Source organism: Oryza brachyantha, chromosome 4 (genome assembly GCF_000231095.2).
Source record: "Oryza brachyantha chromosome 4, ObraRS2, whole genome shotgun sequence".
NCBI classification, from domain to species: domain Eukaryota; kingdom Viridiplantae; phylum Streptophyta; class Magnoliopsida; order Poales; family Poaceae; genus Oryza; species Oryza brachyantha.
The window spans coordinates 3,089,912-3,117,095 of NC_023166.2; the positions used below are offsets into that span (position 1 = coordinate 3,089,912).

The 27,184-nt window shown below is 44.8% G+C and overlaps 1 protein-coding gene across 1 annotated transcript; it reads right to left on the reverse strand.

Annotated features, from left to right (window-relative positions):
* Window positions 1-648: 648 nt before the first annotated feature.
* LOC107303988 lies at window positions 649-19,327 on the reverse strand. The gene is made up of 4 exons (XM_015835889.1): window positions 19,048-19,327; window positions 18,198-18,293; window positions 783-841; window positions 649-662 (listed from the first exon to the last, which is right to left on the reverse strand). Exons 1-4 carry the CDS (start codon window positions 19,293-19,295, stop codon window positions 649-651), a joined length of 417 nt encoding a protein of 138 aa, XP_015691375.1. The 5' UTR covers window positions 19,296-19,327.
* Window positions 19,328-27,184: the final 7,857 nt, after the last annotated feature.

Sequence of the window (27,184 nt, forward strand, 5' to 3'; positions counted from 1 at the left end):
CTTCTGTACAACCCACTCCTAACCATTCGCACAACATAGAGATTGTACCTCCCACATAGTTACCCCGGTTGGTCAGGCTACCCCTTGTGCCACGATAGATCCGGCAGCCAATTAACCCTTCATTGGGCTGGCCCACTCCGTTCTGCCTACCCTCACCTTGGTGCATAGGAGAGAAGACTATGCTTCAACTCTAGCTGTTGCCCATGCTAGGTAAGTACATGTTTTCTCATAGAGCATTTTTTCCATCCTTAAGGAGGTACCATGAGTACCACTATTTTCTATATAAAATTTGGTACCTTCAAGTATTTAAGGTACCAAATTTCACCTAGAAAATAGTGTTACCTCATGATACCTCCTCAATGATAGGAAAAATACTTTTTCTCATAAGGGTTTTGTGTGAACTGGTCCATCACTGCCATGGGTGCACCTGCCAAGCACCCATAGCCCAGCATTGAGCCAAATTTAGGTGATACGTAAAACTCTGTACCATCAACTATTTTCATTACGAACTCGCAATTCAATAGGTTGTGAATTTGCACACTAGTGTTCCTATCCAATTAAACAAGTCAAATAAACTAAACATTGTTAATCATGTAATTATTCATCATATAAATAAACCCAAAGTGACCAGATATAGGTAATAAAACATTATGGCATAATACCTGAAGCATGGGATTTATCCATAATGCATCTAATTGCAAAATAATGCAAAAATGATTCATAAATGTGAAAATAATTTCAAAACAGGGTACAACATGATAAGTGAGTGAAGTATAACTTGCCTTGAGACTTTGAAATAGAATGGGCTACGACTTTGTAGGAGCATACGAATCGCCGAAATCTAGAACATAGAAGTAAAAACAATCAAAAACAGTACACTGGACATTATAAACGGTTAAAAACTGTTTTTATTGCATTATGGACAATTTTCTAGATTTAATGAAATTTGAATAGGCTTAAAGTTACGTTGGACGAATTAGTTATACATTTTAGAAATTCATGCTTTTTTTCTGGTTAAACAAAAAATAAATTTAATGATTTATTAGGAGGCGATGGAAAAGTGAAACTGTGTATAGCCCGGATTGAATCCGACTGATCCTACGGCCAAGCAAGTGACGTGGCACGGTGCCTCCAAAGCCGGTTGCGGCGAAAGGAAAACAATGGAGAGGAAAGAACGGGCCTTTGCCACCACGACAGTGACGAAAAGATTGCGAACTCGCCGGAAATTGACACAGGATACAGTGATGGCGAAGCAGCGATGACAGTGTCTAAATAATGCTTTGATGACATGCAACAGTGTTTTAATGTAATGGAGTAGGTGATGATGCCTCAAGGTGTTCATAATACGCAAGCAATTAAGTTCCTAGTGTGCATCGGATTCTTGGCATGATGACGTAAGGTGTGTTGCTTACTTTGCTTCCATTCTTCGGTTACAATTCATTCAGAAATATGTGTCATATGTATAGAGAAAATTAGCATCTACTTTCTCCGTTTCATAATATATGTTTGATTTTTTAAATTGCAATGTTTAACCATTTGTCTTATTTAAAAAATTATGAAAATATCATTTATTTTGCTTGTGATTTACTTTATTATTAAAACAACTTTAAGTACGACTTATCATTTTTTATATTTGTACTAAATTTTTGAATAAGATGAATGGTCACACGTTGCAACTAAAAAAGTCAAACATCTTATATTATAAAAAAGAGGTAGTAGCTAGCATTCTATTGATTTGGTTGTACACCCCAAAGAGTCAAGGACTTACAGAATTGTATCACTCAAATTGGCAAGAGCATCATGGTCAGCCTTCCAATAGCCACTTGGATAGTACAGTATTGGTTGAAAATGATTCAATTATCCACAGAAAGTTGTTACAGCAACTCAGCAGCTTAGCTAGGGGGTACTCCAGGTGTTAATGCCAGATTTTAGTAAATTGCCGTTGCGAATTGAAATGTGGTTAAGAGGCCGAATCGGACAAGAGAAAGGGAATCTGCTGGAGAAAGAAGTTGAAGACGATACTACCATGGCTGATGGAGTTCGAATCGGACAGGAGGTGGAGACCGATTGTGTCCGAAAGTTAAAGATAGATTCGGTAGTTAACCGCGAGTCTGTGTAGAGTTAGTTAGGCTTTATCTTAGAATTTGTTTAGGATTTTTAGATTAATTAAAGTCCGGGTATAATAGGTTAGTTAGCAACGTGGATTCTTATCCGGTCAAAGTTAGTTAGATCCAAGGGTATAAATATCTGTCCCGTGGTCCTTGTAAATCATCTTCAGATCAATCAAACTTGGCGCATCGCCTCCAAAACCTTCGACTTGCTTGAGCTTTCGGCGTGGGGTTTATCAGCTTCGCAATGTAAGTTCTTGTTTGTCAAAACCTGTCGATCAACTAGAACATGACTGTCTCGGTTAACTCAAACATGTTACATTATGAAAAAGAGGTAGTAGCTAGCATTCTATCGATTTGGTTGTACAACCCAAAGAGTCAAGGACTTACAGAATTGTATCACTCAAATTGGCAATGAAGTCCCAGAGAGACAGCCTAGAGGGCGGTTAATAGGTGTCCTGAAAAATCTTTCAAATCGCAGCGGTCAGTACAGGGGCCAGACCGTCCGGTCGGCACTCTTGGGTTGGGCCGAGAGCTCTGGCCGGACCGTCCTGGTTAGAACACCGGACCGTCCGGTCAGTGAAAAATGCAGACTTGACAGTCTACCTTTTCGGTGATGTTCCTGGGAACGTGATGTGATTATGTATGTAAGAACATAGCAGAAAGATCGCAGGAACAAACAGAACACGAAATCATAAGAATAAAGACACGAGAGATTTATCCCGAAGTTCGGATCTTTCGATCCTACTCTCCGTTGAGGCGCTCCTGCGAGCGGGATCTCTCTCGATCCTTTCCCTCTCTTGGCTTCCTCCCACAAGGCCAACACGGGTCTCCGAATTCACAACTAGGGACTAGCAACCCCTTCGATCGACCACCAAGGTCAAGATCAAGGCGGCTTGCCCAGCCCTAGATTGCAATTCGCTCTACCCTGCAGCCTTCTATGAGAAAGCACAAGAATTCACTATCAATCTTACCTATTTCCTTGCGGAGGTTAGGCACCAACCTTCACAACTTGCTCCCGGGCGATCCACACGAATCGAAGACTCGCGGGCGACGCCTATCTGTCTAGGAGATCAATCTCCAAGAGTAATAGGCCACCTTGACTCCACATGCATCCATCAACGCTCGAGAATGAACACTCTATCACTCACTAACCTTAACACTCTCTCTAAACGATTAATCCAACGATTAATCTCTCTAGGAGGTGTATTGGGTTAGTGGGGAGGCTTGAGAGGTTCTAAACTTGCCCTAGCCACCAGAAAACTCGAACAGAAAGCCTCTCCAACGGCTAGATCTCAAGAACCCCTTTTATAGGCTAGCAGACATCACTTAGCCATTGGAAAAGAAACCTAACCGGACTGTCCGGCTAGGGGGCCGGACCGTCCGGCCGACACTTAACTCACTCAATCAGAGCAGGGGCCGGACCAAGGTCCGGACTGTCCTGCCACCGGACTGTCCGGCTTGAGGCCGGACCGTCCACACACTTGACTTGAGCAGGGGCCGGACCAAGGACCGGACCGTCCTGTCACCGAACCAAGAACCGGACCGTCCTGTCCCTGCTTCAGGAAAAACAGCATAGGCTACAACTAGATCTAAACTTACTCCACTCGGCTTAGGCTTACTCCAGGATGCATGCAGAGATTCCAGTGACCCCTCTTAGTAGTACAGAGTTCCTACGACTCAAAAAGAAAAAAATAAAATACGCCTTCGAGCGCCTTCGTCTTCATAGAGCCGTTGCTTTGGGTCCCACATGCTCTAAGTTTGATCAAGTAATCCTTCAATCAAAATGATCTTTCATCTTCTCTGCAATGACAACTCATTAGCACACACATGCTTGGCTAGCAGTGTCATTAATCATCCAAAACATTGTTTAGGGGCTAGATGCACTTTCAATCTCCCCCTTTTTGGTGATTGATGACAATACTAGTCAATGCATGACAATAAAACATCGTACATGCAGAGATGCAATAAATCTAGCTCCCCCTAGGTGTGTGCTACCTTCAACAAGCAATTATGCATGAAACTTGAATTTTTCTAACGTAAGGCATACGAGTTCATGCAACGAACACACAACACATAGCAAGGAAATTAAATGCGAGCTAGCCTACAGTCAATACATCCAAGCAACACAAAAGTTCAGAACACAGGATAAAAGAGGGGCCGGACTGTCCGGCTTCAGGGCGGACGGTCCGGCTGACACAGACTCAGAATCATTTTGACCCCTCTCAATACTGCAACTTCTCCCCCTTTGGCATCAATACACCAGAAAAGGGAGCAGACATGGGAATGAGATGGTCAATCCTCATCTGACGGGACAATCTCAGTGGCGCCAAAGGCGATGCTCGCAGTGTCATCCTCTATCTGAATCCCATCACTCTCAGTGGCCTCCGCCTCTGCAGCTACTTCTGGTTGAGCTGTTTCTTCCATCTAAGGTGCACCAAACACAAACTCCTACTGAGTAGAGTGGCCACCTGAAACCTGAGGCTCTGGGGCCGCCTGCTCTGGCAGCTGTTCTGCCTGCTGCTCTGGCTTCCCCTCTGCCTGTGCGTCTGCCTCCTCATCGTCTACTGCCTCTCCCTCATCAGACTTGGCCTCCTCTAAGGACTCCGCTGCAGGCACCTCGGACTCCTCGTCGTCCTCCTCAACGTACTCCTCCTCCTCGGTGTCGACATCACTATCAACAGGAGCAGGGCGAGAAGAGGATGCGCCGACGTCACGGACGATGGTACGGGCAGCCTCATAGGCAGCAAAGGGATCCTCGTAGACCTTATCCTCGGACTCAGAGGGAATCTCATACCCAGACTCTGCAGAAGCTGATTGATCTTTCTTTCGTTGAATTTTACTTTCATTGCTGTCTTCTTGCAGATCCTAAAGATAGCAGAGAGCGCTTTCTTGAAAGGAGAAAGCGATCCTGAAGATGGGCGCTCAGGAATCTGCAAAGTGGAGGGGCGAGCTGAGGCACTGGACTTTCCTTTCGCTTTGCTGACTTTGGGGAGAATGGGCTTGTAACTGCGGTGAGCACAGTCAGCTACGAAACACAGACCAGTGACTGTCTCAATCATCAGATCCAGGTATGGAGCATATGCAAGTCCACGGGAGGCATCTAGGATGATCTGCTGCAGCTCATACCAGATATACTTCATGATGCTGAAAGAAGGCGCATTCTCCCTCATGCGCAACAGCAAGGTATGGTGCCTAGAGATAAGGGCTGTCTTGTCACCGCTCTTGGGCGAAACAATAGTCTTCAAAAGCTTGAGTAATAGATCGTAATGAGGAAGGAGCCCCTTGGTCGAGCCAAGTGCCCCTGCCGGCATCTGGTCTGCATACAAGGTGCGAACCACCTCTGAGGACATTGGGGACTCTGCGTGTATGCTGGGCTTGTTCAGATCGAGTGCATCGAGTCCTATCCTCCGTCTCCTCAAAAAATACAGTCGCAAAGAACTGTCCAATCAGCTCCTCATTCCAATCCTTCTCCAAGCACATGATGCCACCGACATCCTTGTCGATGCACATCTTGATCACTTGCTTAGCTACCAGATTAGTAGAAGCCTGCAAGTAGTCCCAATCCACCCATTTCATCTCTGTGAGGGAATTGGTCCTGCCGAGGAATACTGAGTTGTACCAATCCACTTGCACCTAGGTCTTGAAATGGTAATCTGCTTCACACAGGTACTGCTGTTCTGGAGCCTTCAAACGATCAACTCTAGTTTTTCCCATGCACCTCATGTAGTCAATGCTCTTCCTTGGAGTCTCAAACTGGTTACAGTGCATCACAACCCTTCTTTTCCGTAGCTCAAGGGGGCGGCCGCTCAACTCACGACGGAAAGGTCCAGAGGATCTACCACCAACTGGTTCCTTCCCCTTCTGCTTTTGGATTTCTTGGACTTTTTAGCTTTCGTGGCTTTCTTGCTCTTGGCAGGAGGGGATGAGGGGGAGACAGGTGAAGCGGTCTCTCGACCTGTCTGACTGTGAGTGCGGGGATGCGGAGGAGACTCAATCACAATCCCCATGGAGCGCTTACGGATAGCAGCTCACTTGACTCCCCCTTTGGTTGCCACCTTCTTTCCTTTTGTCATTTTCTCTCTTGGCAACTCAACAGGAGAGGAATCCTCACTATCTGTTTCTGTAGATAGCTCCTGACGAGTCTTCTGACGCTTTTCTGAAGTCATGACTGAGGACAAAAAAATGCAAGAATCAAGAAGCATGAAAGAATTGAAGTATGGTGGAAGGTGGAGCCAAAGAATTAATCGGACTGGCTGTAGGTCGAAAAGTCCGGACAAGTACACAACAGTCCGGTTGGAGCTCACTGTCTAGCCAGAGAAACTGAGCCGGACTATCCGGCCAGAGGCCGGACTGTCCTGTCAAAGTGCTCTGCCAGACCGAGAGGGCTGGCCGGACCATCCGGCCTTGAACACCGGACTGTCCGGGCAAGAACAGGTGGTTGAGTATGTGATTTTGGCCAGTAGATCGGTAAACTAGACATCTAACGAAGTGGTTTTCTATGGTCGAAAGGTTGTAGAACCTAACAGATTTAGAGATCGGGCTAAAACAAGGTGAAAACCCTAGAAAGAGATTGAAACCAATACCTGGAGTTGGGGAATGTCGATTATGTGTTCGGGGGCGAGTTCCTCACCACCAATGCAGCAAAAAACGTGGAATCCAAAGCCTTTTCAACGGTGCAAATGCAAAATCGCCTCTATGGGGGTGAGAGGGAGTTAGGGTTTGAGGGAGAGTGGAAATGAGAGATATTTCCTCTCTCTGCTCGGCCTGGGGGCAGATAAGTAAGTCACCGGCTGGACCGTCCAAGTAGGGGCCGAATCGTTCGGCTGGGACTTTGCGAAGCAGGCCGAGGGGGCTGGCCGGACAGTCCGGCTGGGGGTGGACTGTCCGGTCCAGACTGGACTCTGGTGGAAGTAAAAGAGGCTAAAACAAAACTGACTCGAAGAAGATTTGGCTATTCAACTTGAGAATCAGATGAAGCAATCAATACAAAACTATGATTCTCAAGTCAACAACCATTTTCGCAATCTAGAAATCAAGTTTTCGCAAAGCACTCAACAATTTTCGCAACCCCTTACTCCTGGTATTTAAGACCAATTCTATTTATGAATTGACCTCTAGAAATACGAAGAATCATGTTGTTCTAACATGTGTATGAAATTGACTTAACTATTTGAAAAGTCAAGCCGTTTTTCATGCAATGTTGCGAGAATCCAAGATATTTAGTTCATTTCTCAACTCACAAAACCTTTTCTCATCTATGGGCTTGGTGAAGATGTCGGCTAGTTGGTGTTCGGTTCTCACATGGGCTATGGAAATGTCTCCTTTGGTTTCATGATCCCTCAAGAAATGGTGTCGTATATCGATATGTTTGGTTCTTGAGTGTTGGACTGGGTTGTTGGCTATTTTGATAACACTCTCATTGTCACAAAGGAGGGGGATCCTAGTCATGGTGTATCCAAAATCTTGGAGAGTTTGTTTCATCCATAAGAGTTGGACACAACATGCACCGGCGGCTATGTATTCGGCTTCGGCGGTGGATAAGGCGATGGAATTTTGTTTCTTGGATGACCATGTGACTAGAGACCGCCCAAGGAATTGACAAGTCCCTGTGGTACTTTTTCTATCAACCTTACACCCGGCATTATCCGAGTCAGAGTAGCCCACTAGCTCAAAATCCAAGTTTTGGAGTGTGAACCAAATACCTCAAGATTCTCTTAACGGCCACTAAATGACATTCTTTTGGAGCAGCTTGAAAGTGAGCACACATGCATACACTAAGCATTATGTCGGGCCTAGATGCGCAAAGATAAAAGAGGGAGCCGATGATTGAGCAATATACCTTGATATCTACCTCCTTACCATTAACATCAAGGTCGAGGTGTCCATTTATCAGCATTGGCGTCTTGATGGGCTTGGCGCCGTCCATGTCAAACTTCTTAAGGACATCTCTCAAGTACTTTGTTTGCGAAATGAACGTGCCATCCTTGAGTTGCCTTACTTGAAAGCCGAGGAAGAACTTCAATTCTCCCATCATGGACATCTCAAACCTTTTGGTCATGATCCTACTAAACTCTTCACTAAATGAAACATTAGTTGAGCCAAATATTATGTCGTCGACACAAATTTGGCATACAAACAGGTCATTCTTAAATTTCTTGGTAAAGAGAGTAGTGTCGGCCTTCCCAATTTCGACACTATTCTTGGTTAGGAAATCGTGAAGACACTCATACCATGTCCTTGGTGCTTGCTTGAGCCCATATAGACATGGTAGGGGTGCTTTGGATCTTTGAAGCCCGGCGGTTGCTCCACATATACCAATTTGGAGATTGGTCCATTAAGAAAGGCGCTCTTGACGTCCATTTGGTATAACTTAAAATTATGGTTAGCGGCATAAGCTAATAGGATGCGAATGGACTCAAGGCGGGCAACCGACGCAAAGGTTTCACCGAAGTCAAGTCCTTCGACTTGAGTGAAACCTTGGACCACTAACCGTGCTTTGTTTCTTCTGACGATCCTATGCTCATCTTGCTTGTTCCGGAAAACCCACTTGGTCCTGATGATATTTTGCTTGGGCCTTTCCACTAGAGACAACACTTCATTTCTTTTGAAGTTGTTGAGCTCTTCTTGCATGGCCATTACCCAATCCGGGTCTCCAAGCGCGTCTTCCACTTTCACTTGTTCCAAAGATGAGACAAACGAGTAATTTTCACAAAAACTTGCAATTCGGGATCGAATCGTTACCCCTTTCCTCATAGCACCAATGATGTTGTCCACCGGGTGATTCCTTTGTACTGTTTGATGAATTCGAGAATAGTGCACCGTGGGGGCCGGAGCCGATTCTTGCTCACATGTGCCGACGGCATTAATCCCATCCCCAAGGTTTTTATTTCCACCATCATCATCAACTAGTATGGAATCATCTTCGGTTGAGGATTCTTGTTGAACATCTCGTTCTTGCTCTTGCTCCCCCGCAACCTCCCGGGGTCTTACATCACCAATAGCCTTGTTGTCTATATCCTCCCGTGAAATTCCAATTCCTACATCATTCACTTCAACTTGCTCTTCTTGAGAGCCATTAGTTTCATCAAACATCACATCCCTTGAGACTTCAACAATACCGGTGGTTTTGTTGAAAAACCGATAGGCATGTTCGTTTGCCTCATATCCTAATAGAAAACCTTCATCTACTTTGGATGCAAACTTAGATGATTTAGGCCTTTTGCTAAGAATGAAACATTTGCAACCAAAGACATGAAAGTAAGATACGTTTGGCTTTTTAACGATTAGAAGTTCATATGCAGTTTTCTTGAGAAGCTTGTGGAGGTATAGACGGTTGAGGGAGTGTTACGCGGTGTTGACGGCTTCGGCCCAAAAGACATCCGGAGTCTTATACTCATCAAGCATTGTCCGAGCCAACTCGATAAGTGTCCGGTTCTTCCTCTCCACAATCCCATTTTGAGGAGGATCATATGGAGCGGAGAACTCGTGCTTGATTCCCTCTTCATCAAGAAACTCTTCAACTTGGGTATTCTTGAATTCTCCTCCGTTATCACTCCGAACTCTTTTTATCTTCACTTCAAACTCGTTTTGCGCTCTCTTCACAAATTTCTTGAAGATTTCTTGAGTTTCGCTCTTGTCATAGAGAAAGAAGACCCATGTGAAGCGAGAAAAGTCATCAACAATTATTAGACCGTGTTTGTTACCTCCCAAGCTTAGATAAGCTATTGGTCCGAAGAGGTCCATGTGCAATAACTCCAATGGTCTTGTAGTCGTCATGATGTTCTTTGTGGGGTGGAAGGTCTCAACTTGCTTCCCTACTTGATAAGCACTACAAACTCGGTCTTTCTCAAAAATGACATTAGATAAGCCAAGAATGTGCTCCCCCTTTAAAAGATTTGACAAATTTCTCATCCCGGAGTGACCAAGGCATCGATGCCAAAGCCATCCAAAAGTCGATTTGGCAATTAAGCAAGATTTAGAGTTAACTCTATCATTGTCGAAGTCGACAAGATAGAGATCCCCCTTTAATCTTCCCTTAAACACTTCCGATTTGTCATCTCTCCTAAAGACGGTAACATCAATATCGGTGAAGAGACAATTAAATCCAAGCTTACATAATTGAGAAACCGAGAGTAGATTGTAGCTAAGGGACTCAACGAGAAGGACATTTGAGAGAGAATTGTCTTTGGAGATAGCAATTTTACCTAAGCCCATTACCTTTCCTTTGTTGTCATCTCCAAAGATAATGTCGTAGCAATTTCCTCCATTCTCGTCGAGTGAGATAAACATACTCCTTTCTCCGATCATATGATTAGTGCATCCGCTATCGATCACCCAACTCGAGCCACCAGAGGAGCATGCAATTTAGGTACCCAAACTTGTTTAAGTTTGGGTCCCTTAACAATAGTGATCAACTCCTTTGGGATCCATATGCTTGGCCTTCTCTTCTCTTGACTTGATCCAATGAAGATAGCAACCACACGTCCACGGTTGTCCTTCATGATCACATGAGAGCCATAGATTAGCCTGATTCGAGCTAGATCCTCATGAACTAAGGAGAGCTCAAAGTCAACCTTTATGCTCAGCTGGGGTCGGACTGTCTGGCCCGTAGGACTAGACTGTCTGGCTGGTACTCTCTGTCAGGCAGACAGCTCAGGTCGGACCGTCCGGTCATTGGGACTGGACCGTCCGGCCGGACACTTCTGCTAGACCGAGAAGTTTGACCGGACTGACCGACCTAGACTAGACTGTCTGGTCTGCCCTCTCTGTTGAACAGAGGGGCCGGACCAGACCGTCCAAGCTAGGCCGGACCGTCCGGCCTGCCTTCTCTATTGAACAGAGGACTCAGGCAGGACTGTCCAGCTCTGTTCGGACTGTCTGTCCTCAGGGCTGATTTTTGTGTCCTCTTCAGCAGTTGACTCCCTTTCCTTCACAAATGCAACACATGGTTTACCATTGATCATTACTCTTTTTGGGTTTGCATTTGGGATCGGGGAAATATCCAAGACCCCTCTTATCCTAGTTGTTATAAGAGGTAATTGTCTTGAACAGAGCATCCTTGGATTGGTAAGTTCGAATGCATCCAAACTTTACCAAGGTCTCCAACCTCTCATTTTTTTTCTTCACCTCTTTGAGAGCTGCATTGTTAGTCTCAACAACACTTAAGTCAATAGTTTTGCATTTCTCACAATCAAGAATAGTATTGACTATTGTGTTGTCCTTAGAGTTGGAGAGGTTGTGCTTAAGATTGTCAATTTCATTCTCAAGACCATTGTGCCTCACATTCATGGACACAATAGTTTCCTCAAGGATTTCATTGACATCCTTAAGATTGGTTATGGTTTGATTTGCTAGCGTGAGCTCCTTAGACAAATCAACCAACTTTTCATCCTTTCCGGCAAGGACCTTCTCAAGAGAGTCATTTTTTCTCCTCTCTTGAATAAGGAGATCCTCTTGCCTCTCAAGAGATCCTTCCTTTTCTTCTAGCACTTTCATGAGTTTAGCGATATGAATGAGAGCGGGTTTGCTAAAATTTCTAACCAAAGCATCATCATTATCATGGTCTATATCATCATCATCACTAGAATCAACATGATGCTTGGGAGCTAGATATACCTTGCGCCCTTGCGCCATGAGGCACAATGGCGTATGATCACCGTCATCGTCGCTCAAGTTGGAGAAGAGCCGCTCCGTGCTTGATGACGATATGGCCATGGTAGCGACGCCTTTGCTCTTGGAGTCACTTGACTTGTGATCCTCCTCATTGTCTCTCTCATTGTCGCTTGAGAACCACTTTTCACCGATGTGAGATCTCCCGGGCCTTTTCTTGAAATATTTGGTCTTGCCCTTGCCCTCCTTGTTCTTAGCGCGATTGGGGCAATCGGCTATAAAATGCCCAAACTCCTTGCACTCATAGCATGTTTTCTTGGATTGCCTCTTGTACCGGTCCTCATCCTTTCTCCCATAGCTCTTCTTGCGGAGGAATTTCTTGAATTTGTGAACCAAGAGAGCGAGTTCTTCATCCTCACTCTCCGAGTCACATGAGCTCTCTTCTTGAAACTTGGAGCTAGTCTTCTTTGCCTTGAATGCAATATCCTTGTTCTTGGCTTGGGCGGCATTTGTGGCGTATTTCTTAACTTCCTTGGCTTCTTCCTACAAGACTTCATGCGAGATGATCCTTGAGAGCACGTCACTTGGAGTCATTCTCTTGAAACCGCTTGACTCACGGATCAAAGTCACCAAGGTAGGATTTCATGGTGAAATTGCCCGGAGCAAGCGCTTCACCACCACATGATCCGTCATGTCTTCACTCCCAAGGCCACGGATCTTGTTCACTATGACCATCATCCGGTCATACATCTCTTGAGTTGTTTCGTCATCTTCCATCACGAATCTCCCTAGCTTCCCTTCAAGAAGTTCAATCTTGGATTATCGAACCCCTCTTGATCCTTCATGAGAAATGCGGAGTGTGTCCCAAATATCCTTGGCTTCATCAAGTTGATCAACCTTGTTGAATTCCTCCGGGCTCAAGGAGTTGAGAATCACGCTTGCCGCTTGAGCATTGCGGTGGATGAGGAGCTCTTGCGCCGGAGTGAGATCTTCTTCATCTTCCGGCATATCCTTCACACTTGTGCACACAACTTTCCAAACACTTGGATGCAAGGAGATTAGATGAAGTCTCATTTTATGTTTCCATGCCCCATAGTGAGTACCATCAAAGGAAGGTGCACGGCTGGAAGAGATAGAAATGTTAGATGATGAAGTATTGAGTTTAGAGTAATCAAACTCAATAGAGGCTCCCTTTTTGGTAGAGCCTTCTCCACCATCTTCATCTTTATGGTTGTTGTTGTTGGAAACGTCGCTAGCCTTGTCTCCCATCTTGGATTACTTCAAGCTTTTAAGCCTTTTCAGAAGAATAGGCTCTGATACCAATTGAAGTCCTAGAGAGATAGCCTAAAGGGGGGTGAATAGGTGTCCTAAAAAATCTTTCAAATCGCAGCGGTCAGTACAGGGGCCGGACCGTCCGGTCAGTGAAAAATGCAGACTTGACAGTCTACCTTTTCGGTGATGTTCCTGGGAACGTGATGTGATTATGTGTGTAATAAAACAGCAGAAAGATAGCAGGAACAAACAGAACATGAAATCATAAGAATAAAGACACGAGAGATTTATCCCGAAGTTCGGATCTTTCGATCCTACTCTCCGTTGAGGCGCTCCTGTGAGCGGGATCTCTCTCGAACATTTCCCTCTCTTGGCTTCCTCCCACAAGGCCAACACGGGTCTTCGAATTCACAACTAAGGACTAGCAACCCCTTCGATCGACCACCAAGGTCAAGATCAAGGCGGCTTGCCCAGCCCTAGATTGCAATTCGCTCTACCCTGCAGCCTTCTATGAGAAAGTACAAGAATCCACTATCAATCTTACCTATTCCCTTGTGGAGGTTAGGCACCAACCTTCACAACTTGCTCCCGGACGATCCACACGAATCGGAGGCTCGCGGGCGACGCTTATGCGTCTAGGAGATCAATCTCCAAGAGTAACAGGCCACCTTGACTCCACATGCATCCATCAACGCCCGAGAATGAACACTCTATCACTCACTAACCTTAACACTCTCTCTAAGACATGATCCAACGATTAATCTCTCTAGGAGGTGTATTGGCTCAAAAAGATAAAATAAAATACGCCATCGAGCGCCTTCGTCTTTGTAGAGCCGTCTCTTCGGGTCACACATGCTCTAAGTTTGATCAAGTAATCCTTCAATCAAAATGATCTCTCATCTTCTCTGCAATCACAACTCATTAGCGCACACATGCTTGGCTAGCATTGTCATTAATCATCCAAAACATTGTTTAGGGGCTAGATGCACTTTCAGGCAAGAGCATCATGGTCAGCCTTCCAATAGGCACTTGGATAGTACAGTATTGGGTGAAAATGATTCAATTATCTACAGAAAGTTGTTACAGCGACTCAGCAGCTTAGCTAGGGGCTACTCCAGGTGTTAATGGCAGATTTTGGTAAATTGTCGTTGCGAATTGAAATGTGGTTAAGAGTCCAAATCGGACAAGAGAAAGGGAATCTGCTGGAGAAAGAAGTTGAAGACGATACTACCATGGCTGATGGAGTTCGAATCGGACAGGAGGTGGAGACCGATTGTGTCCGAAAGTTAAAGATAGATTCGGTAGTTAACCGCGAGTCCGTGTAGAGTTAGTTAGGCTTTATCTTAGAATTTGTTTAGGATTTTTAGATTAATTAAAGTCCGGGTATAATAGGTTAGTTACCAACATGGATTCTTATCCGGTCAAAGTTAGTTAGATCCAAGGGTATAAATATGTGTCCCGGGGTCCTTGTAAATCATCTTCAGATCAATCAAACTTGGTGCATCGCCTCCAAAACCTTCGACTTGCTTGAGCTTTCGGCGCGGGGTTTGTCAGCTTCGCAATGTAAGTTCTTGTTTGTCAAAACCTGTCGATCAACTAGAACAGGACTATCTCGGTTAAGTTCGATCTCCTGCATAGTTGATCGGAGGGCTAAGTTCTATTATTGCTTTAATCTATTTTTAGCTTGAAGTAGTAGTAGTTGTCGATCAAATCCTCACGACTTCTTCGGTTTGATCTGCTAGCATGACTCTAGTAGACTTGATTCTGTCTCGGTTCGGTCCGATCAATCTGGTTGGCCCAGTTTGTATTATCGGATTAGATCGAGTGCTAGTGAAGGTTTATTGTTGGAGTCCTAGCCAGCATTATCTTAAGTAATCTACTGATTCATTTATTAAGTTTGTCGATCTTCATGTTTCTATGATTATATCGTGCTGAATTGCATACTGTCTCGGTTAGGTCTGATCTATGTATATTTGGTGCGATATGCTTATAGAACTCTGTCCGATCAGCTAGGATTAATGAGTGAGTTGATAGATTACGCCGGCTTGTTGTCTTGTTGCTCGCATGCTACAATGATTAGTTGATCTCATGCATGGTTATATTTAGATCTGTACTGTCTCGATTAGATTCGATCTTCTAGATCTGGTGTGAGCATGTATGCTGTTGATTATTATTGTTTTATGCTAGTAACTAGTATGACATTCCGGTTTATATTTAATTGTGCACTAGTCTCCTAACAGCTGTCAATTTTACGCGCGATAAGTACTGAACTGGTCCGATTGGCTGATTAATCTTTTAAGATTAATTGGCTGGTTAGTTTGTTTGGCGTTTATCCTGCTTCTGGTTCAGCCGATTAAGCATATTTACACTCACTATCATGAAATTCCTGTAAAGCCGATCGTCTAGTTCATCGGCTAGGGTCCTGGGACGATATCGACTATCCGGCCGATAGCGGTTTCAGGGTTAACTGTTTTCCGTGTTATATCTTGTCAGTTACAGGATCAAACTGACTGGCACGTCTAACATTTCTAAGAATTAGGTCCTGCACTGGAGTGGTCTAAGACTAACTCTCAGGCCTATGTGTGTCTCTGTTGATTATCATTTTCAGCGTCAACACCAGGTGGGCCGGTGCCTACCCCCGAAATCAGCCCATGAAGAGGGACCCTCATAGCCCGGCCCAGCAGATAACGCATCGAATACGAAGCGGACCGGAATATGGTATCGGAAATTTACCGGAATATAAAAATACCTCAAAATATGTATGCAAATCTTTTCTAAAAGAACGTATCAATTTCTCAAAGTAACCAAGGGAACAGCACACATCAAATTTTAAAATACCATGTCACAGCAAGAACAACACATTGTAAATTCGGAATTCGGGGACTCGAGGGTGTCGGCTGAATGCGGTGCTGGGGCCAGTGGCATCGAGGACTGCCGACGGGTGGGGACCGTCGGGCAAAGGGAGCTGGAGGCGGCGCATGGGCTGCTGGCGTCATGGCTGATGGCAAGGAGCTAGAGGTGGCGCTGGGGGATGGTGGCGTCGTGGCCGACGACTGGAGGGAAATGGAGGCGGCAGCGTCATGGCGAGCGGCTGGAGGCAACCTCAGGGATGTTGGCGTCCGAGCGACGGGGGACGTTGGCGGTGGCTGGAGTAGAGGTGGCGTCGGGGACCGAGGGTGGGAGGGGGCGGCGGAGGGAGCGAGAACGCCAGCGCCTGGGTGGGAGTGAGCGGCAGGGCTGGAGGAGGGTGGCTCCTCGACACCGCCGTTGGCCAGCCTGGCGGCTAGGGTTAGCCCGCCGTCGGGGTCACACCCTCGGACCTCGGTCCCTTGCTGTCTCTGTCGCACACTCGCACGGGACGAGTGGCACTCTGTGGTGGCTGGGGTTAGCCGGCCAGGACACCATCTCCACTTTGGGCCGGCCTAGTACATTGGGCTGGGCCATTTTTTTATTTCGTATGATATTACTATCCGGAATTCCAAAAAAAATTTTGGAAAGTTTTCGACCGATTTCGAGTTCCGACGGATATTACATTTACCGTATCCGTTTCCGTTTTCAAAAAAAAAATTCTGATTTCAATAACGTTTCCAAAAAATTCCGATCGACGGGTTCTGTTTCCAAAAATAGGTCTAGATTCCCGAAAATTCCTAACTGTTTTTAACCCTACCGCCACCAACCATGCATACTCCCAGCGCCCAGCCGCCCACGCCCATGTCAACGCCTGTGCCTTGGGGACCATCGCCCCCGCCCAGGCCCCTGGCTTGCCCGCCCAACGCCCACTGAGGGTTCTCTCACTCTCTCTGACACTCTCTCTCTCAGTCTTTCTCTGTAATCTGTACACTAGTAATCTGTGCTCACTACTCTACTTTGCTCATACAAAAATGTGAATTATTTACCTATCATAAACTTATAAGTTATAGGCTTACAACATCTGATAATTTACTTGTTATTATAAGATTTGTGAGGGACTATTTTTATTTGGGTACAACATGCAGAGGAAAGAAGATATTTTATTGATGTCGTAAGAGGTGGCGCCCCGACTGGAGAGAGACCAAGCGTGGCACGGAGAGCCGTGGCGTCGACGGTGACCGTCGATGGCGAGGGCGGGCTGGATGCCATGGTCGCTGCCGGGGCGGTTGCCGTGGCGGCTGACGTCGGAGGAACGAGGAGCGCAGAGATGGCCTGCTGCACGGCTTTAACAGCTGCGGCAGAAGCCGCGTCGGTGATTTCCGTGGCGGCAGCGATGTCGTCGGCTGAGGCCGACTCGTCGTGGGACGGAGCGTTGTCCGGATGGCCGAGGCGGCTGCATCAGTGACGGAGGTGATGGCGGCCGAGAGAGCCGCATCATGGAGCGACATGGCGTCGGCAAGGGAGCGACGAGGAGAAGAGGTTAGAGGGAGAGAACGGAAGCGAGAGGATCGGTTGTATCTGATACCATGAAAGCTAGATTGGCTCAACGCGATGTAGATTAATCACGGAACATGTGTACATATAGCCTCAACCATACTATAACCGCTCTACCGATTTATAGCAACAGAATCGGGAGGATCTGGATAGGAGATCGGCAAAAACAGGAAAGGAATAAACATGCTGTTTTATCTCTAACAAGATGTTAATTTTATATTTTATTGAGGGACTAGAGTAATTTTATATGTATAATTGGTTAATACTACCTCCATTTCATAATGTAAGATGTTTGAATTTTTTTTGTTGCAACGTTTAACCATTCGTCTTATTTAAAAATTTAGTATAAATATAAAAAATGATAAGTCGTGCTTAAAGTTCTTTTGATAAAAAGTAAGTCATAAGCAAAATAAATGATATTTCTATAATTTTTTGAATAAGACAAATGGTCAAACGTTGTAAGTAAAAAAGTCAAACATCTTATATTATGAAACGGAGTAAGTATATCATTAGTAGTGAGGATTGTTGTGTGTTTTTGCAATCATGTAGTGTGAGAGGAAGAAGAATTAGACGGAAAGGATGTCCATTTTGGGCCGAATATATATTAAAAATGCACATATCATAACTGAAATAAATATTTTATATAAACACGTGGTTTATTGAAACATTTTGGCCGAAAATTTGGGGTTTCTTGAAACAATGCCTCAAATCTAGGGATTTGTAAAATTTACTCTTTTAACTAAATTCTTACCCATATATGAGATTGTTGGTTCAAATTTTTTTTACGTCGCGTTAACTTACGATGTTTGGACATGAGTATCCACCGGAAATTTCCAGGCTATGCCACCGACAGCAAGGGTGTCTTCAAGAACCACAGCAAACAAGATCCCTGAAATCCTGCACAAGAAAATCTTGTAATGTTGTTCATCCTTGTAATGTTGATCAAGAACACATCTGTCGAGCGAAGTTGTAGGGCCAAAATGCTCAATTAATAACTTGTGCACCCGAAAGGAACATACTTCACAAGCTGTAACCAAATATTCAATTTTCATGTTATTGTATTGAACTGCACCAACTAGCAAGTTCTCCTACTTATAATGGAATTTTTTAGATGATCCTGTACAAGTAGTCTGCGTGTTGCTGTGTTTATAAGGAGCAAACATATTTTGTTCACTTCTTCTTTCCTGCATTGCCGTTCCCTTCTCTTTTTATTTACAAAAGAGAAAGGCAAAACAAAAGTTATATGCAAGCAAGCCCTTGGAAGCAATGTATTAAAGGTATAACGCAACAAACAAGATTTGATGACATATTCTCTAGAGGAAAAAAAAGTGAAAAAGCAATAAAGAGCTATGTATATTTGATGACATAGGCTCCAGCACACCTATGCCTATCGTCGTTCTGTCTTGAATCCTTGTGCTTGATCTCTAGCACAGACCAAACAGAGACATATTTCGTATGCAGCCTGCAGGCTCATCGGACAACAGGGACAAAATGGATCAGGTAATTAATTAAAACTTGTCGTCTGTACACTGTATTATGTTTAATTTGGTAATGAGCATGAGGGGCAGCTAGCTGATCGAATGGGTTTTCTGTCGAAACAAATGCAAAGATACGAGTGGAAGCATACGCAAAGATACGAGTGGAAGCATACGTGAAGATCGACGGCAAAACTGCGGGGAGCAACAAGGAACCCCCAGGCCGGCCCGTCATCCCGGCGATGGTGAGCATCGCCGCACCGGCCGGCGGAACGGCAGGGCGAAGCGAGGCCGTGGATCTTGTCCTCTGCCTCCACCACAGCGGCTCGTCGGTGCCGAGGAAACGCGCCAGGCTGCTCAACGAGGCCGTGAGGGTTGTCGTCGACTTGCTTGGCACCAACGACCGCCTAGCGATTCTCCCCATTCAAGGGGCTCTACAACCTATCTCCGACCAAGTCTGGGTCAAAGCCCGCAACGAATTGCCTGAGATGGCGATCACAAGTAACCTCCCGTTGGTGACAGCCCTCGGATCAGCTGAATCGGTACATATATGTAGTGACATATATTCATACAGAATGAATTTCTATATTGCTGAGATATATATCAGTCGTTATACATTGCTCCATCTTACCTTTCTGAAAGGTAGGTGTAAGGTACCATGTATTGATTATCATAGCAAAAAACTTGTTAGCTATTTCCATCAACGAATGGTGGAAAAAAAAATTGCCAAATTAATGCTCAATAGTTACTCTTCCAAATATCACATGGCCGTGCTGCACCTACCAAAAAATAAACCACATACCCACCAAATTTTAATACAAAGAGTCCAACAATATTTTGTGAAATTATGTGCTATTCAACATAAATTTAATATGATGTTCAATGTGAAGAAAAAATGGTTGCATTTTTATGTCACAAACTACTATGTGTGAAGCAAGTATTAGATATAACTCAAATTTCAAAGTTATTCGAAACTTCCACTACAACATGAAAGTAAATAACGAATACACTTGATTTTTAATTTTGTTGTGGTGATTTTCATTGAAATTTTGAAACAAAAAGACATTAGTATACAATTATTTTTTACATTGTTACAAGAAAACATTGATCCTGTATTAATACGATGGATGGTTTGAAATAGTTTTAGTTTACCACAAAAAAGTTCTTGAGAAATACTTACATACATATAGGGACACTATAGTGATCTCATTTTCTTTCCCATCATCTCTAGGCCTGCTAATGGATTGGATGGAAATGGGTTAAATGAGTTGGTTTTAATTTGAATTGTGTTTGGTTGGGTGCAAATGGATTGTTGGATTAGATTATGTTATATAGACAAATGGATTGCTACCGACTGTATTTGGTTAGGTGATTTCAGTTTCTAAATGGATTTAACCAGTGGAGGGTAAATGGATCCTTTAATTAGGTATTGATAAGAGAATAGACATATGTGGGACCCACATATATAAATCGATCAAAATTTGTACAAAGTTGTTTTTATACATAATAAATCATCCCACCAAATTTCACTCAAATTTGATATTTTTTATAGTGTGAACGCTAGTTTTAAAATTTTAGGTCCGAGTTTATACATATCAAATGTCAAATGGTGCATTCATTTTACAACAATGGATTGAATCGATTTTAACCAAATGGTTTGGTGCGGGTTGGGCTAAAATTAAAGTTGGATTGGATCCTAAAGAAGAATAATTGGTGCGGATCGGTTTCGTAGACTAATTAGCAAAGAAATGGATTGGAGTGGATTGGGATTGAATTTCAATCCACTGGAAGGCTTAATCATCTCGAGTGAAATTTGACTGTACTCATACCATTTATTATATGCTGTGTGCAGGTGTTATTCGAAAGGAGTCGCGAGGAGAGGGAGCGGTCCGGGCACATCATCATCATCTCCAACAGCAGAGAGGAGATTGGCTCCCAGGAGTCGCTTCTCCCCTGGAGGTTCCAGTCACTGCACGCCTTGGGCTTCCGCAGCGCGGACAACGCAAGGGCCATGTACAGCATCGCCGCCAACAGCCGGGAATGCACCTACGGCGTCTTGGACGACGAGGATGGCCGGATCACCAAGGTCTTGGACGCTACCATGAAGAGGATCACCTCAATGGCCGGTGCCACCATGCCAATAGAGGTGAAGCTCAAGTGCGAGCAGAACGCGATTCTGTCATCCATCGATTCTCCCCTCGTCAGCTACTTCATCTCCTCGGACAAGAAGGCTGGCATCATCTGGGCCAGCGCCCTGCTATCTTGTTCAGGGACCAAATTCGTGGTCCACCTGAGCAGCATGGGTGATGGCAACTTCCCTCCTGACAACCCTGAAGAATGGTCCAATCTGCTCAAAGTTGAAGTCAAGCATGACCAAGTTTCAGGCAAAGCTCATATAAAGGGTCAGCTCCAAGGGGAGGTGGTCGCCGTCAAGAAGGACATGGATGGAGATAGTAGATCCAAAAAGCCCAAGAAGGTGGCCTCCAAGGAGGTGGCAGCCGAGATGGTGCGGTACATGGCCGTGACGCTTGTCACGGACATCGTGGCCACCGAAAAAAGAGATTGGGAGCAGCTGCACGCAGCTGCACAGGACCTGTGCGATCGTTGGGCCACACACAAGGAATCATCTTGTGGCATCGAGGCTACTGAGGGTGGCCTCATATCTAATCTTGATGAGAACATCAAGGAGATGGAAATAAGGATGTATAACAACTACTTGTGGAGGGAGTACATGTTGTCGTGGCTGTCGCACCAACGGTGGCAGATACCTCTGCCACCGTTGTTCATGGACAAACAGGCCGTCGATGAGCTCCCCATACAACTGGAAATCTTTGCAAAGGCTGGCACTCCTGATAACCAACAGCAAGCACACCAGGGTGGCCTTCCGATGTTGCTGCGTGTCAAGGTGCCAGAGACAGGGTTGGCAAAGTTGAAGACACCATTTGTCGATGTCGTCATGGTACTAGACAAAGGCCGGCCCCGGAGGGAGATGGAAAACCAAGCCAGGGAAAGGCTGCAGCTACTGTCCAAAGCCGTGGATGTCGTCATGAGCAAGCTCAGGCACAAGGATCGGCTCGCCATCTTACCCGTCGATTCCTCTGCTACTACCACCCCACCCAAAGCCTCGTGCTTCTTGGAGATGTCCAATCAAGGCCAGAGAGACACTGACAACTATATGCTGGACATGACAGAGCAAATGACCAAGGTTTCGACTCAAAATCCCATACAGGTATATATATATATCGATGCCCCACTACCTATATATCTAGATGTTTTTAGCAAGAATTTGCATGAGGTAATAGAGAAAGAGGATTTTAAGGCATAACTCAACTCCAGCTTAATTATTTGTGTGATACTCAAAATTTTTAACTTCAGACGTCGATCTGGAGGAAGCAGCTTAACAAGACCATGAAGACATTGGGGAATTGCCTCCATATCAGCGGCACGAACACTACTACCACCACTCCATCATCATCCCCTAAAGAACAACACACGGTCTCTACCACTAACTCGGCAGCTGCAGATGGCAGCAGCATCAACCAGCTGACCAAAGCGATAATGGATGCCAGGAAGGTATGGTTGATACTATTCCCTCCATATTTTAATACATGATATTGTTAACTTTTTAACTACACATTTGACAAAACATATTATTTAAAAAATTTACATAATTATCATTTATTTTATGGTGATTTAATTTATTGATAAATATATTTTAATTACAACTTTATTTTCGCATATTTGCACATAGGAGGTCAAATGTGTAGCAAAAAGTGACCAAAGTAATCTATTAAAATACGGACGAAATACTATCTATCTATCTATTGTTCTATGTAGTAATTATATTAGAAAAAATATCAATACACACTAGAAGAAGAACCACAAAAAATCCGGTGGAGCTCCAAATGTGGAGATGGGTGGTTGAAGGTACTGGCAATGTCACTTACAGTGTCTGCCACGGCAGCTCGGGCCCTCGCCTCCTTCCCAAGGTGGAAGCCTTCGAGCAGAGGTCCGAGGGGGACTGGGTATCCCACTTGTGATATGAGGCAAGAATGTGCTCCGCAACCGTGTGTGCTAGGATGTGATCCTTGGTCACAATCGTGTGTTGGACACGGACGTACGGGAAGGTCCTCTAGAGCCCCGACGATGGACTCCAAGTCATTTGAATGCCCCCCATAGTTGAGTTCTTCTTAGTGAGAAGATGGTGCACTCTAATAGCTCTAGGCGACGGAGGGTGTCATTCACCTTCTTTATTGCCCCCCGCCTTCTTTAGAGCAAGACGGCCTCCAATTGGTCCCAAAGGTCTAGGAGGGGGCTTCCGTCTTGCACCTATGGGTTTCTGGCTGGCTCTAGACCCTTACATTTTTCTTTGATCGGTTTCCTTGAGGACACGCTCCGTGCCTTGACTAGTGCACATCGTAACCTCAATTCAGCCTCAAGCACCTGGAGGTCCTGACGGCGGGCCTCCCACTCAGTCACCATTTTCTCCTTGCTAGCATGGTAATTCTCTACGTGGTGCTGCTCCCTCTTCTGGGCAAGCTCGCTTCACCTTTTGGCCTCAACTACGCACCGTTGGATCTCTAGGACCTGCTTGTCTAGCTCCACCTTCAGCTTTTAGAAGTTGGCCTCAGTTTCAAGGAGAGATGCTTTGATGTAGATGGCAGAAGCTTTGGATCGGCCACCACAGTGTCCTGCTTGGCCAACACATTCTCCAGGTCTTCGAAGCAAAGCATCATGCTTGGCCAAAGCTTTCCATTGCTCCTCAGGACCATTCTAGCAAGGCTAATCCAAAGGGGAGTTAGGTTGTCTGCACACCTTCGCTCAAAAGATGGCTAAGCATTGGGGGTACCACTGCAGGTACCTCATTTAATGTCACACGAGTGTGACAGCGTACATGTGTGACGGATTGGCACACCTTGCCGCATGCTCTGGCATTGATTGAGAGAAGGGTGTTCCCTGTCATTTCAAGGGTTGTCGTGGAAACATGGGGAACACCCTGACCTATCTCATCAATTTTATCAGGCATGTCCTCGTTACCACCCTAGGAACCTAGTGGACGGTAGACATTGTTGGACCGGATAACGACCAGCCGTCATATATATGCCCTTGGTAGGGACGCGCTAGACTAAAATCTGCCCCAATGGTGGACAGTTTTGTCTACTTTCTTCGTCACATAGCCCATGTGGGTCTATGCAAGCCTCATGCGGACGTCCACCCACCCAACTACAAGAATGGGGCCTGCTTATTAATGGCTCCTCCGGAAGACACAAGGAGTATTAATTAGGCTTCTGGAACCATCCCTTCTTAGGTACTATGATATCACATCAAGACTATAAAAGAATGACCATGCCCATGAGAGGGGTGATCGATCCTTGGAAGGTTGAATTCTACAACAAGTCTTTGTAAACACCCCAGAAACATAAAAACACACAGGTGTAGCATATTATCCTTCCACACTACCTGGAGCTGTATACCTTCTTTGTACCGATCTCTGTGTGAGGCACCTACATATTTTGGTTACACATGAGACAGCACGCCTGCCCACGCTCCCTAGGTCAAACTCAAAGGGGATCTTCACCATCTCCCGCTGAAGGGTTTCTTCCTCGGACACACTAATCCAAGACCTTTCGAGAAAGCACAGCTCCTTGCATTAGTACAATATAACCATACAAGCGAGGTGACCATTGACATTAACCTGCTGGGCTGTCCTATACTACTTGTTCACAGTCACAAGTCAGCCAACCCAATGCTATCTACCTAAGCTAATTGCTTCTAGTGATGGAGGTTTTAATTGTTTGGAATTTTATTGAAGGTTTTGACAATCTCTATAACTACTTTAAAATTTTATTTTAAAATTAGGCTAATTCTTTAGGCCATGACGTCTGCAATTCATATCCACGACAGATACAAAGAGCATACATATTCTAGAAAATAGCCGGTCTATATATATACATGTAATCTACGGATACCCCTAGTATAGGTATTCCACAGCAGCCCCCAGAATCGTACATAGCCGCGCAAATTGTCCATGTAGATTGTTGATCATCAAACGTATCTTCGCACAGTATGCTTGACGTTGTCCGAGTGCTTCCCAGGTGCTCCTCGAGTGATTCCTGAGTGATTTTGAGTACTCTGTGATGATTGTAGAGGCTGTGGAGGGTTTCTGAATGAAGAAAAAGGTAGGTGCATCAAAGATGCACATATTAGGTGTAGCCACCGACTCTATGCTTAAATGTGTAACAATTAAACATAGAGTCTTCTATGGATTGTATAAAAAACTTAGGTGCATTGAAGATACACCTAATAAGTGTAGCCTCCGACTCTATACTTAAATGCGTAACAATTAAACATAGAGTGTTCTATGGACTATTACCTAAAGGCATCCCTCTAAATATCGAGATTCCTGACTTGAGTAACACTATTATTTGTGCTTCTGGACCCGAGTGGTACTAGGTCTGGTTGCTCTCTCCAAGCGATTTGAACCCGAGTGGTTTGGAGATAAATAGTTACCGTGTTTCCTCAAACAAGTAATTACAATTATCTTGCTTGAGTGGTAGGTTATGCTGAATAGCATAACCGTTACAGCCGAGTAGTTAGTACTGAGTAGATTAGGATTTACTCAATGTTTAGGCACATGCTAAATTGCGTATTTAAGTGCCTTGGGCGATATCAAATAGTGTCGGTGTAAAAAAGTTATAGCCCGATTATATGGGCGCACCGTTGATTCCCAAGATGTGAGAAATCACGAATTTTATGTCACCATTTGGGCTAACCATAAAGCCGCTACATTCTCGTCGACATGGTATTAACCATGCCAATACCGAGTTTTACGCATTGGCTCGCTAGGCCTGTGGAGGGACATAGTAACACTTGTCGATTTTAGAGATTTGGAACCGTTGAACTGTTTTAGTTCGGCGATTTTGGAGATTTGGTGCGATAGAGCACCCATGCCATAGTAGCCGATCTCGAGGCCCAACTTAATATAGTCAAAGCTACTTGGGACCGGTTTGCTGTTGCGGCTTTTGGTGATCTTCGGGTCGTTCGAGACTATGGCGACCAACTTTAGCTCCATGCCACCCAATAAAATCCTTGAGAGGCTTTAAAGAGGTACCCAGGCACGTGGCCGAGGAGGTGAGGAACATGGCGATGGTTGCAGCTTGTCAAGCCTTGGCCATAATGAAGTCCCTTTGCCCCTAGGTAGCCTTTTTAGCCACCGTCGAAGATTTTATAGGTGATTGCGACTCGGAGAAGGTGTTGATGCTAGTGGAGCAGGCTGGAGCCGGTGCTGACTCTATAGTTCAGACCTTTGACCTGCAAATAGGAAATATAGCCACTAACAGTAACCTGTCTTTTGTAAGATATTTGTTTGTCTATAATGTAAATTGTTTTGCTATTGCTTTAAGTCTTTATTTTGATTAAGATCTCGCAATCTGAAATGAGTTGTGTAAAATTATGCTGTGTACCCATCCGGATAGCCCCCGAGTAGGTTAACCAGCGCGGAGCGTAGCGTATTACTCGGTTTGGTATGGTAAGTAGGGCGTAGCCGCGAAGTTTGTTTAGCTTTATTCAAGTATTGATCTCATGAGAAAAAAGAGCTTTTAAACATTAGACTTTTATAAAAACCGTATGACATAATACAATATAGCCCCCGACAAGCTTGCTGAGGGTGAAAACCAATCGGCGTGGGCAGTCAAAGGATGGAGAAAGAGGAAATTTTTATAGAAAATGTACTAAGTATAAAAGTGACTTATCTGTTCGATATTCCACAAGTTCTCTCATTGATGGCGATGATGATGGTCGACCTACGGATGCTATCACGATTTGGGGGTGATGATCCTGATGTCGAAGAGAGACGTGACCGGCATGGTAAATAGATTACCACTTAGCGGCGACGAAGTTGATGCGTCCAACACGGTGGCGGTGCATGCATTCAGTGTGGTGATGGGATCACCACTCCGTGGCGATCAAGTTGATTCATCCTGCGGTGACGATGTTGATGAAGAAGTACAACCTCTGTTGGAAACTAGGGTCATTGATGACCACTCGTTTCATCTTGACCACGTGTCACGCCCAGAAATTTACACCAAATTTCTGAACAATAGCATGTATTAAATCTCGGTCCAAGCATCAGTCCGAGTACACACTATGACAAATTAATACACAGTTCCACGTCTTAAAAACAAATAAAAACAATTATCTATCGAAATGCAGCGGAAAAGGAAAACAAACTAAACCATCTAATCTTCAGCTTCAGCTGGCGATGACGGCTCCACACCACAGGCATTCTCGACGGCGGACTGAACCTCACTTCAA